Here is a 13818-nt window from a genome sequence, read left to right on the forward strand (position 1 = left end):
TATTATTATTATTATTATTATCATTATTATTATTATTATTATTATCGGTAGACATGAAGGTGGACTGAGGTGGGAAGAGGGTGGGGGATGAGTGGTGACATGTACTATCTATCTATCTGTCCATCTATCTATCTAATCGTTCATGCCCCCCCCTACCCAAAAGCATACGAGGTAGGGTACGCTACTTAATCCGAACACTGAAGCCAAAGGTGACCAGTCGCTCTTCCCTGATTTACGAACAATAAAACAACAATCTCTTGGATATAAACCCATACGGTCCACATCTGGTTGGAGAGCCTTGAAACCTTTGACCACCAGGCGCTGTAGCTACGATAGATCATTTGATTCGTCACTCGGTGTAGGGTCACCTGTAAGTAGTTCAACATGGAGTGAGTGGATGGTGGCCGCCTCCAAATACCGTAGATAGTACTGGCATAAGTTTTACTCCAATCACCCGCGATGAACTTTGGGATTCGAGGGGCATATTTAGCCATCACCCCCCCTCCCCTGTGTGTGTGTGTGTGTGTGTGTGTGTGTGTGTGTGTGTGTGTGTGTATTTTAAAGCACTAATGGGCGTATATGTTAAATGTCAGATATTAAATTTATGACCAGGCTATGTGTCTCCTGCGTCCGTTTGAGGAAATACATCATCTGGCGCAACATGTTTGTATTCAAATGACGAAGAGGACGACTGCGTTTTAAACTGAGAATAACTGTGACTTTTACATACTTATTTGTATTTAAATATTGAGTTTGCTTGCCCTTTGAACGGACATAACGGTGACTTTTACATATACACATACTTACATATATTTAAATGAAACACACAACTACAGAGCACTCAAAATAACTATGCTTCCACAACGGCAATAGAATTTATAAAAAAGGTCGCTGAACGGCAGTACTGTGATAACCAACTCTAACGTATGAAAGTGAAGCTTGGACCTTGTTGGAGGGACACGAGTCTGAGAGAAGTGGAAATATAGTTATCTGAGAGGAGCATGTGGAGTTACATGGAGAGACAGACTGACAAATGACAAGAAGGAGAGTTGTGGTATGGATGTGATAAAAAGCGTTACGAGGAATACACTGAGGTGGTTTGGCCATGTGGAGAGGATGGAGAGCGAGAGACTACCAGGATAGTGTAGGTGAGTGAGGTGGAGAGGGGGAGGGAGAGGTAAGCCAAGAATGAGATGGAGGGATGGAGTAGAGAGGTATAAGAGAGAGGGCTGTGTGAGCTGGGAGCAGGGCAGTGAAATGGCGGGGGACCGGGCGACATGGAGGCGATTTGTTTGTGGCCACCTCTTACGAGAGTAAGGCGTCTGGCAATGGGTAAATATATAGTTCCTCTTCCCTGTTAGGCGAATACGCTTACGGTCTCACATAGTCATTTAAGTCTACGGTCTTGGTCTGCCCTGCTACACAATCTGGATCCACCCCAAAACCAAATTATTTCTTCCTTGACCCTCTGCCCACCTATCCACCAAATAAACTGAACTCTAAGGACAATGTTTTTTGGAGATCTTGTATATAAATGATGAAAAGAAGGCTTGTCTCTTCAAAATGAAAAATTGTGAGCTTTATATAACCTTTTTTTTTTTTTAAACCCACGGTGAACTTTTAAATTTCAAACTGTACTGTATAGAGGTTGAGGTAAATAACTCAAAAGGAAAATTCTCTCTCTCTCTCTCTCTCTCTCTCTCTCTCTCTCTCAAGTAATCAGGAGCAGCAGAGAATATATAAGAAAACTTTGAATATTGAACAAATAATATTGAAAACACTACAGAATAAATAAGAAAACGGTGGAGTGAACGAATGATAATGAAAACAGTGCAGAATATACAAGAAAACGGTGAATGCTGAACGAATTAAAATGAAAAGTGAGCAGAATATAAACAACTGTAATTGGTGAATGAATGATACTGAAAACTAAACAAAATATGTGACATTTGCAATAAGAAATACGACTAATAAAAATAATACGGAAAAATCATTGTTCTTGGTGGAAATCTGAACACAATACCGACAAATGCACACGAAGTATAACTAAAATTTCCGAAAAAAAAAAAAAAAAATGAAAAGAAGACAGAGGTGACAAGCAGTGGACAGAATAAGTAGAATTTTCTGTTACAACTGGTACTGAAGAAAAAACAAAAAGCATCATCGGAGAAATAAAAAAAGATCTAGCTTTAATTAGAGAGAAGTTGACGAGAGCACATATGTGGGCAGAGTGGGAATTTGAGATCGGAGTAAGAATGTGTGATAAAAGTGAGAGGATATTGATTCTAGAACTTCATTAACTCAAAAACCACACCTACACTGATCTCTTATGGACTGTGGAAGGTATTTGGCTAAGGAACTGTATACTTTAACGCCAAATACAGGGATTCAAGACGACAGCATTCCAGACTTCCTCTATACCTTTAAGACAATGAAGGTAACAAAGCCTTTTAAAGTCAAGCTTGATGCAGTGCTGCCGTGTGTATTCTTCACTGTTTGCCTCCTCCTCATTTATTAGTGAGTCATGTAACAGTTAACACTGTATTTATTTATGTATTATAATGGTTTGTCCTTTACACCAATTTCATTTAAAAACATTTATGAAAATAAAATTTCTATACATTCCAGTGTCCTTAAAATAAATTTAATACAATATATGTACACTGGAGCTTTCCTTGACAATGATATAGGTTTACTAGTTACATAATATTTATGGGCCGTCTACATAATGTATTTTTTGTTCCCTATTGACTTTGGCCAACTATTTTCCGTATATTTCAGTTCCCCCTCGACACCCGGAGACTGGCGGCCGGGGAGACACCAGGCAAGAAAAACAGGTCAGTATTAGTAGAAGTTGTAGTAGTAGTAACCCTACTCTCATGTAAATGTGAACCCAGTGGACAGCAGGCTGAAGTTATCCTCCCCCTGCAGTCCACCATCCTCCTTTGTGGGGACGGGGATGGAGCTGAGGGACGTTTGTATAACCCGGCAGTGGAGCAGCTCGGTTATATCGGTGCCACCACACGAAGGCGTCCCTCTCCAGCACGCGGCTGAGTGAAGACAAGCTTTATCCCTCCTTAGAAGAAAAACACGCCATTCCTAAGCTGGGATAAGATTTCTTCCAAGATTTCTACCATCGTGAGAGCCATGGGCAAGGTTGCTGGAGGCTTTGTTGAGACAGAGGGCCGAATTCTAGATGTATAGGAGACCGTAGCACCTTTTCTGAGGCGATTTATTTTGAACCTTATACCTTTATATCCTTTTATGTTACTATATTGATGAAAGTACACACACACACACACACACACACACACACACACACACACACACACACACGCACGCACGCACGCACGCACGCACGCACGCACGCACGCGCGCGCTATTTGAATTTAAACTGTTGTGCAACATCATGTAACTAAAGAGGGGATTGAAGGCTTCGTAGTACCTCTCCCTTAGCGATTTATTTTACACTATTGCATCCTTGACTAATTTATTTCCTCTAACTACAGCATCAGTGTTTTACTACTACTACTGCTGCTGCTGCTGTTTCTACTATTCTACTACTACTACTACTCCTTTTTTTCAGATCTCCTGGGACGGCCACGGTGCCAAACTAAAGCCTTGGAGAACGCCGGGGAATTTTGGAATTACTTTAATAACACTGAATACCGCTGTCAGGATCTGGTAAGTCTCTCTCTCTCTCTCTCTCTCTCTCTCTCTCTCTCTCAAGGAAAAACTAGTCTCGCTTTTTTTTTCTTTTTGCTTGTGGATATCATCATATTTATAAATCATGTATACCTATGTGATAGTTGCATATTATACGTACATGCGTATGTGTGTGTGTGTGTGTGTGTGTGTGTGTGTGTGTGTGTGAGAGAGAGAGAGAGAGAGAGAGAGAGAGAGAGACCGTTTACCTCTTTTTCCTTACCACCTCTAGAACAGTAATGCCTGTATGATCTACGTAACCCTCTCTCTCTTCCAGCGGGGGTTTGGAGGCAGGAAGTACAACAAGGACGGCCTCAAGTACGTGTGTATGGACCCCGGCCTGGGCATGAGGGTACCCAACTGCACGGTCCTGTCCTTTGGTGTCAATAATGAATGGGCTTTTGAAGATGATATGGCGGCGATTGGATGTAAGGTAGGCGTTCCTCTCTCTCTCCCTCCCTCCCTCCCTGTCTCTCTCTCTCTCTCCCTCCCTCTCTCTCTCTCTCTCTCTCTCTCCCTCCCTCCCTCCCTCCCTCTCTCTCTCTCAGCCGTAGCTAATACATTCAGGGTAAAGTCCCCGTGTGGTAATGCTAAATAAGCCAGCTAGTAAGAAAGTTACTGTCTCCTTACTCATTTACTCATTCTTCTCGCGACATGCCTACTTACTTTCTTAAATGATTTCTTGTGTTTTCTGTTTTCACTCTCACTCTCTCTCTCTCTCTGTCCATTTATTTATCTATCCACTTATCTAGTAATCTGTTTATCTTTCTATCTACAGTATATAACTATTTGTCTATCTCTCCATGTATCTGCCTGACTACCATCCATCCATCCATACATCAATCTATCTCTCTACCTACCACCTTCACTATATATCGACCTACCTACCTATCTATCTATCTACCTATCTATCACCTTATATATACCTACCTACCTATCAATTTACCTATCAACTTGTCTATGTACCTACTTACCTATCCATCTATCCATCCATCTATCTAATCTATCCACCCATCTATCTATTTATCTATCTATCTACCACACAGGTTCACGCGTTCGATCCCACCATGAGACAGACAGACCACCAGCGCTCCGAAAACATCTACTTCCATCAGCTGGGAATCGGCGATGGACGGGCGCTGAGAAAGATTGGCATGGACGCTGACATTGATTACTTCCAGGTGTGTGTGTGTGTGTGTGTGTGTGTGTGTGTGTGTGTGTGTGTGTGTGTGTGTGTGTGTGTGTGTGTGTGTGTGTGTGTGTGTGTGTGTGTGTGTGTGTGAGAGAGAGAGAGAGAGAGAGAGAGAGAGAGAGAGAGAGAGAGAGAATACAAATCACCTCTCTCTTTAATACTGGATCAATGGCTAACTCTACTAAGAGAATTTTCTATATGAATAATTAGCTATGTACGTATGTATCTACAACTTTCTATCTATCTACTTTCCTATCTGTCTATCTATCAGTCTGAGTCTATATACCTATCTATCAATCTATCTACGCATATTTGTCCGTCTATCTATCTATCTACTTTATCTATTTAAGAGAGAAAATCCTAGTATAAAAATAATCCCATTAACCCCTTCCTTACAAAAGGTCTTCCCTAAGCTGAATAAAATCGTTTGGAGGTAACACGTAGTAGTAGTAGTAGTAGTAGTAGTAGTAGTAGTAGGAGGAGGAGGAGGAGGAGGAGTAGCAGTAGTAATAGTAGTAGCAGCCACAGGTTCATCTAAAAAGTAAACCCAGTGGACTGCAGGCTGAAGTTCCCTCCTCCTGCAGTCCACCATCCAACATTTGAAGGGATAGGGAGAGCTGAGAGAGAAAGAGAGAAAGAAAGAGAGAGAGAGAGAGAGAGAGAGAGAGGCGTTTGATAGCCGGGCAGGTGAGGAGCTTTGTTATATCAGTGCCACCCCACGAAGGCGTCCCAGAGTGCCAAATATAAGTGTAAATATAATGGCTATGAGATATACGGTAATGGTCTGTTGCTTTTATTTGGTCTCGTGTTATTTGTTTTGGTCTTCGTTGAAATGGTATTATGGTGCAGTTGTTAGAGGGGGAGAACTGTGTGTGTGTGTGTGTGTGTGTGTGTGTGTGTGTGTGTGTGTGTGTGTGTGTGTGTGTGTCTGTGTGTGTGTGTGTGTGTGTGTGTGAGAGAGAGAGAGAGAGAGAGAGAGAGAGAGAGAGAGAGAGAGAGAGAGAGAGAGAGAGGATTCAGTTACGGATAGATAACCAAGAATGATACAGAGCTTGGTTTTAGGCGTGGTAAAAGGAAGGAAGGAAAGATGGAAGGAAGGAAGGAAGGAAGGAAAGAAGCAGGGAAGGAGGCAACAGAGGAGGGAGAGGGACGGAAGAAAGGAAGGAAAGAAGGAAGGGGGCAAGAAAGGAGAGAGAGAGGGAAGGAAGGAAGGAAAGAAGGAAGGGGGCAATAAAGGAGAGAGAGAGGGAAGGAAGGAAGGAAAGAAGGAAGGGAGACAATGGAGGAGGAAAGGAACGAAGGAAGGAAAGAAAGAAGGAAGGGAAACAATAAAGGAGGGAAGGAAAGAAAGATGGAAGGAAGGAAAGAGGGAAGGAAAGAAAGATGGAAGGAAGGAAAGAATGAAGGGAGGGAGGGAGGGAAGGAAGGAAGCAAGGAAAAAAGAAAGGATGGTTGGATAGATGGATGGAAGAAAGGAAGAATAAAAGTAGGAAAAGGGGATAAAAGGAACGCCGCAAAAAGAAAAAAAAAGAGGAAAGAGAAAAAAAGGAGGAAAGGACGAAGGTCTAGGAAGGAAAAATAGATGATAAGTAATGCATGAATGAATGAACAAATGAATGAGTGAATGAATGAATGAATGAATGAATAAATGAAGGAAAGAAAGAAAGAAGGAAGGAAGGGGGGAAGGAAGGAAGGAAGGAAGGAAGGTGTGAGGTGAATTAAGGAAGGCGGGAGAGAGAACCCGGAAGACGAGTACAGTAAGTATTTATTAGTTCTAGCCATGAGAGAGAGAGAGAGAGAGAGAGAGAGAGAGAGAGAGAGAGAGAATCCTGCTATAATAATAATAATAATAATAATAATAATAATACAACTACCAATACTACTTTTACTACAACTACTACTACTGCTGCTACTAATACTACTACTATTACTACTACTACTACTACTACTAATAATAATAATAATAATAATACAAAATAAATAAATCAGCCATTAAATATAAAGAAAACGAAATGTGTAAGCTTGCCAATCATCCAGCTCCCCCACCCAGCGTGATTTAGAGCCATCCCTGCCTGATTATAGAGCTTATAGAGTGATTGGTGTGTATAATTCATGGTGTTGGCGGACTGATGGTGTTGGCAGGATCACGTAGGCTTACCAGGCTTCGTAATACCTCTGTGTGAGCGATTTATTTTCCACATTACGCCTCTATTATCCTCTTGTTTCTTATTAATACATTTCCAACTGGATAAAAATTTCAGAGTCGGCAAAAAATGACATCTCCAAAGAAAACCGAGAATGGAAGCCAAATAATAATAATAATAATAATAGATGATAATGATGATAACAACAATAATGATAATAATAATCTATCTATAGCCAGACGCCTTAATCTCGTAAGGGGTGGCCGTTTGACTTTGAGTTTGTACAGTAGTTTTACGGGGAAGGGACACTAACCCTCCACCAAGCCACTTTTTAAAACGCAGAGAACACGTATGGGTTAGTTATATGCTTACCACCCGGCGTTGTAAATGGTTTCTTGGCTTACAGGAAACCATTAGGCTTGTCACTCAAGAAGAGCAATAGAGAGTGGCAGAAAAGATGGGAGAAACAGAAAGAGAGGAGAACAGACACAGAAAAAAAAATGATAAAGGTGAAGGAAGGAGCAGGCAGCACTACGTCAAGTGAGTTAATGATGGTCTGCACCACTTAACAAACAAGAAGCGGTGCCAAGGCACAGTAAACCCGTCCCCGACAGTCATTTTAATGTTGACGTAGAAACACAACAGGATAGCTAGTCAAAGATGTCACATATGAAATTTGAAGAAAATCTGGTGAAAACTGACGATTTTATGCCCATCTGAAATTTTAGGCCAGACCCACCTGACACTGACCCCCCTACTGCTAACTGGGGGGTGACCCCCCCTGATGTAATGAAGAATGTTATAGGATGCAGATCTGAAAGATGCACCTTTAACTTTTGGTTTCATATCGATATGACGAATTTCAAAGGTATTATGGTGAATAAAATAAAAAATAAATACCCGTCCCCGATTATTAAATTTTTTGGCCCTACAGCCTGGGCCTTGGTCCAACTTGGCCCAAACTTTAATCAGGTGATAAGAAGGTCATAACCCACCATCCCGGTAATATTAGTCAAAATCGCGCCAGTAGTTTTCGCGTAAAGTTAACAGACAGACAGACGGACAGACAGACAGGCAGACAGACAAACAAACAGACAAACCGAGCGAAAACAATACCCGTCCCCGAGCCCATCCGGGGCGGGGACAGGTAATAAATATCCTTTCATCATTCTCCCTCAGGTGGACAAGTACGAGAACATCCTGGCACACCTGGGCCTACTTGACTCCCCGATCCACTACCTGAAGATGGACGTGGAGCTGAGTGAGTTGGAATTCCTTCGTGACGTCTTAAGAAACTCACCTCAGCTACTCCTCAACGTGAGGCAGATCGGCATGGAGGTGCACCACGGCATGAAGGGTGAGTGGGGGTAAATTAGGGTTAATTAAGGGTGAGGAGGATCATTTAGGGTTAATTAAGGGTGAGTGTTGGGGAATTTAGGAATAATTAGGGGGGTAAAGTTAGTGTTAATTAAGGGGAAGCCTGTGCATATCTAGGTATAATTTAGGTGTTATTTGGGAGTAATTTAGGGGTACTTAAGGGTTATCTAAGTTATTTAGGGGCCATTTAGAGGTAATTTAGGCTATTTAGGGGACATTTAGGGATATTTAGGAGTAATTTAGGTTATTTAGGGGTAATTTAGATTATTTAAGGACCATTTAGGGTAATTTAGGGATATTTAGGGGTCATTTAAGGTTATTATGGGGTATATTAATTTAAGAATATACAGGGGAATTTTATGAGTCATTTAAGGGTTTTTAGGACTACCATTGGCCACACCAGCATCAAAATACACCAAGGAATAAAGAGTGAGTAGGGACGGATAATACCTGGACAAGGAGAGTTTCTTTAGTACAAAATTCTAAGGGAAAGAGGTGGTATAAGGGGCAAGGAGAGTTTGAAGGAGGGGGTAATACTGAAGGAGAGTTTGAAGGAGGGAGTAATACTGAAGGAGAGTTTGAAGGAAGGAGTAATACTGAAGGAGAGTTTGAAGGAAAGAGTAATACTGAAGGAGAGTTTGAAGGAGTAAATACTGAAGGAGAGTTTGAAGGAGTAATACTGAAGGAGTTTGAAGGAGGGGGTAATACTGAAGGAGAGTTTGAAGGAGGGGGTACTACTGAAGGAGAGTTTGAAGGAGTAAATACTGAAGGAGAGTTTGAAGGAGTAATACTGAAGGAGAGTTTGAAGGAGGGGGTAATACTGAAGGAGAGTTTGAAGGAGAGAGTAATACTGAAGGAGTTTGAAGGAGGGAGTAATACTGAAGGAGAGTTTGAAGGAGGGAGTAATACTGAAGGAGAGTTTGAAGGAGTAAATACTGAAGGAGAGTTTGAAGGAGGGGGTAATACTGAAGGAGAGTTTGAAGGAGTAATACTGAAGGAGAGTTTGAAGGAGGGGGTAATACTGAAGGAGAGTTTGAAGGAAGGGGTAATACTGAAGAGAAATAGATGAATGGTAGAAAGGGTGGGATGGGGAGAGTTAGGTGTGGCACAGGTGACATATTCTCTCTCTCTCTCTCTCTCTCTCTCTGTATGTATATATGTATCTCTCAATCGATCTACCTATCAATCTATCTATCCATCCACAACCCATTTCTACACACCATCTAAATAACAGACCTCAATGATAACGCAATCTAACAAATGCACAAGACCCACTACAAAACACAAGAGTTACAAACACATTACAGCCGTGAAATTAACTGTAGCATTTAACACATCTCTGGCTACAGACGGGAGCAAAGAAATAAAAAACAAAGAAAATAAAGAGAGAAAATTAATGTGTCTCAAAAAATATACAGCTCACAGGAATTAGTGATCAAAAATGACATTGGAATTTTTAAAAGTTTTTCTGTGGATGCTGGAAAAATTGGAGATGATTTTTTTTTTAATGCTCTCACTAGTTAAGCCAGGGAGATTTGCGTGTGTGTGTGTGTGTGTGTGTGTGTGTGTGTGTGTGTGTGTGTGTGTGTGTGTGTGTGTGTGTGTGTGTGTGTGTGTGTGTGTGTGTGTGTGTGTGTGTGTGTGTGCGTGCGTGCGTGCGTGCGTGTGCGTGCGTGTGTGTGTGTGTGTGTGTGTGTGTGTGTGTGTGTGTGTGTGTTTTCTTGCCCATGAACACTATGTATGTCTGTCTGTGCAAGTTTTTCCTTTTATACTTGCGCAAGATGTGTGTGTGTGTGTGTGTGTGTGTGTGTGTGTGTGTGTGTGTGTGTGTGTGTGTGTGTGTGTGTGTGTGTGTGTGTGTGTGTGTCAATTAGCCTTGTCCAGTTATGTGCCACTCCAATAAAATACATTTCCACATGCACTCCTCACTCTACACTTTTAATGCCTCCCACACTTATATCGTGCAGTACAGGGTTGTTCTTGTTGCTCTTTCCCGGTCTGTCTGGCAGAGAAGACCAATCATCCACAAGCAAGCAACTCCATTCTTGTGGCAGACAGCACCTCGATAGGGTTGGAACAGGGCCTTTTTACATGAGAAGGTGCAGGGAAAGTGGAGACGCCATAGCCCCTAAGAAGGAGAGCTATGTATAGATGTGTATAAAAAGTAATCTCAACCCAGACTTTGACTACTTGGTAAACGTGGTTGAGTTCTTCGCCTGGGAGTGTTGTGCAAGGCCAGCTGCCAGACCTTGGAGTCATGTCACTCCCATGGTAGTACCTCCAAGAACGATGGCAACCACCAATTTTCTACCTTTTTGGTAGGCTAACGGGTGCTACATCTTGCCCAAGGGTGACCCAGGACTATGCAGGGCAGGGGCGTCCATCTTCCCTGAGCCGGACACATGCTCCGGCCGCATACCTAGTCTTTTCCTTCGATTCACGTGTTCTTCTTACGTATTTTCACTACTGAATGTCACTTTCCATGCGTACGTGCTTCTTACACCTGCTTCCTGCTGAAACCTGCTCCCTCCTACCATCATCTGTCTACTTACACCATCTCCCTACTCACACAGGTGAAGGAGTCCACGGCATGGAACCCCTGGCTGGCCCCCTCAGCCCCACCAGCACCTTCCCGCTCTTCTACCAGCACTTTCAGGAGTTAAGATGTCTCGGCTTCGAACTCATCCACGTCCGCCCTAACCTACCATGGCACGAGCTGCTTTGGGGCCGCCGACAGCAAACACAAGGAGGCCATTAGCTCCTGCAGACGATTTATACACCTTAAGATGCAGCGTCGGGGGTTAAAAAAGATGATTTAATTCAGCATGTGTTCAAACTTATCCTCGTCCACTGCAGTCTACCCTGGCACGAGTTGTTTAGGAGCCGTCGACAGAAAACGATACAGTAGACCATTCGCTTCTCCAGATGATTTTGCACAGCTCATGAGTGGCTAGTAATCCTGTGACTCAATGAAATCGTAAAATCGCCCTCATTCGACCTACTACGCACTGCCATTAACTCTCCACACGATCTTACAAACTTTACCAAACGACCTCCCCCTCCACCGCTATGTAAAGACGCTTCTCATAAAAGCAAAAGAAGAAAAAACGAGAGAAAGATAATGTTGTACTGTTATTGCCCAGAGAGAGAGAGAGAGAGATTTTACCGCATTCTGTTCTTTTCATTTTAAACACACACACACAAAAAAAAACATTGCGCAACATACACGCGCGCGGGCATGTGTGTACACGCCGATTAAAGTTCATCATCATCACCGTCATCATCATCATCATCATCATCATCATCAACAGCAGTAGCAGAGGCAGCAGCAGCAACACCCACATTTTCAGTACAACATCATTAAAAGAGCCTCTCTTTGTCGCTCTCTTTCACCTCCGCATCCTGTCCCTGTTGCTGATTGACGCAATAATGCAGGAAACGTCAGGTTGAATAATAATAATAATAACAATAATAATAATAATAATAATAATAATAATAATAATAATCTGCAACAGGGACAGGATGAGGAGGTGAAAGAGAGATAAAGAATGGCTTTTTTTTTTTTTTTTTTTTTTTAATGATATGATATTGTGCTGAAAACGTGGGTGCTGCTGCTGATATAATGATGACGCTGATGATGATGATGATGATGATGATGATGAGAAGGATATCATCATTATGGCTGCTACTACTACTACTACTACCCTAAGCAGCAACAGTACTAACAATAATCACCACCACCATCACAATTATCATAGTAACCTGTGAGAGAGAGAGAGAGAGAGAGAGAGAGAGAGAGAGAGAGAGAGAGAGAGAGAGAGAGAGAGAGAGAGAGAGAGTTAATAATATCGCATTTTTTTACCTCTATATTGTTCAATCTTTAAATCATATGTTAAAAAATGCTGTATAATCAATTAATACTGAAATACAAACTCTAATTCTTCTTGCCTGCATAATGGCTTCTGATGATGATAATGATGAAAAAGAAGATAATGAAGGTGATGATTAAGATAATAATAATAATAATAATAATAATAATAACAAACGTGTCTAAGCTATGGCGCAAAGGAACAATAACGCAAAATCTGAACCGAACTGCTGAAAAATTAAAGGAATGGCGCCAAACTGAATGAGAGCTTGGAAGAGAGGGGAGAAGAAGAAGGAAAGATTGTTGTTCTCTGTTCTGATGATGAACAAAATTTGGCGGGCTATGTTTTAGTCAAAGTCTTTAAACATCAATATCATCGTCATCATCACCAAACCATTGGCAATATTCCTCTCATAATCATCGTTACGACCATCATTATCATCATCATCATCCATGTTTGAACATATATATGAGGTGGGCAGGGTCTTAAATTGGAAACACACACACACACACACACACACACTTTATGAATTGAGTATCTGATGAATTAGGCTACACATCCATTCACTCAAGAAATCCTCTGAAATGAAATAAAACATACTTAAAATTATCTACAACAAATATATTAGTTAATGACAGGATATGTTGCAGAGAAGAGTGCATTATAAACGATCTGCTAGGTTATGAAAAAATATCATAATCGTCAATCATCCAGATTTCTCTCCTCACCTATAAATATCATCATCATCATCATCATTATCATCACCTACACCTATTTTTCTATCTAAAAAATTATCATCGCCATCATCACCATCACCTTCATCATTACCATCATCATCATTTATACTTATTTTCCTATTAAAGATAGAGTTACATACATATATATAATTAGGTAAAAAAAAACAGGTCCTTTTTCCAATGTATATATTGTACTCTAATGGTAATATCACTGCTTAAATACTACTCAAAACCTATGTCACCAAGAGATCAATTTCCCATTATACTGTATATTCTTCTGTAGGCCAAATATGCATGATGATAATGATGATGATGATGATGACTATAACCGCATTTCTTACTACGGTACAAATCATGTGGATCCAGACGTGTAACTGCCTTTATCATCATCATCGCAACACTCTACCTTCCATTTCAAGTGGGGTGGGCAGGGTTCAGACAGACCATTCATCATCATCATCATCATCATCATCACCACCATCACTCCATTACCCAGCAGAGTGTTTACGGCCACAGTAAACGAGTGGAGGTGCTGCTAGACACAAAGCACACGTTTGTTTAATGTCAGTGAGTGCAGAACGTGTCAGCCGAAACTGATGTCCATTCCAGTTCCAACATCTATCGGTTAGTGGGTAAGACGAGTACCAAGGATACCGCCAAGGGAACTGCGATAACCCGGATTATACAGTGGCCTTGTATCCCTGGGTACTTGGTGAATATCCCGTCACAACCTCAAAGGCCTAAGTTACTGAAAAGAGCACCGAAGCTAAGCGCCTCATGACCACTGCCCTTAC

At 41.6% G+C, this 13818-nt stretch overlaps 1 protein-coding gene across 1 annotated transcript; it reads left to right on the forward strand.

Annotated features, from left to right (window-relative positions):
- Window positions 1-384: 384 nt before the first annotated feature.
- On the forward strand, window positions 385-11176 carry LOC145404439 (putative methyltransferase-like protein 24). The gene is made up of 7 exons (XM_080275956.1): window positions 385-389; window positions 2782-2837; window positions 3587-3684; window positions 3983-4138; window positions 4752-4886; window positions 8221-8398; window positions 10992-11176. The coding sequence occupies exons 1-7, from the start codon at window positions 385-387 to the stop codon at window positions 11174-11176; spliced, it is 813 nt and encodes a 270-aa protein (XP_080132082.1).
- Window positions 11177-13818: the final 2642 nt, after the last annotated feature.

The sequence above is a fragment of the Coenobita brevimanus genome, chromosome 63 (genome assembly GCF_032717465.1).
Source record: "Coenobita brevimanus isolate Jiangsu-jjx chromosome 63, ASM3271746v2, whole genome shotgun sequence".
In the NCBI taxonomy this organism is placed as follows: Eukaryota; Metazoa; Arthropoda; class Malacostraca; order Decapoda; family Coenobitidae; genus Coenobita; species Coenobita brevimanus.

Bases quoted from the DNA above. Each gene is read 5' to 3' on its own strand.
- LOC145404439 (XM_080275956.1), top strand. The intron at 4,139-4,751 runs GTAGGCGTTCCT...TCTACCACACAG, and splicing joins TGGCGGCGATTGGATGTAAG to GTTCACGCGTTCGATCCCAC. The intron at 8,399-10,991 runs GTGAGTGGGGGT...CTACTCACACAG, and splicing joins GGTGCACCACGGCATGAAGG to GTGAAGGAGTCCACGGCATG.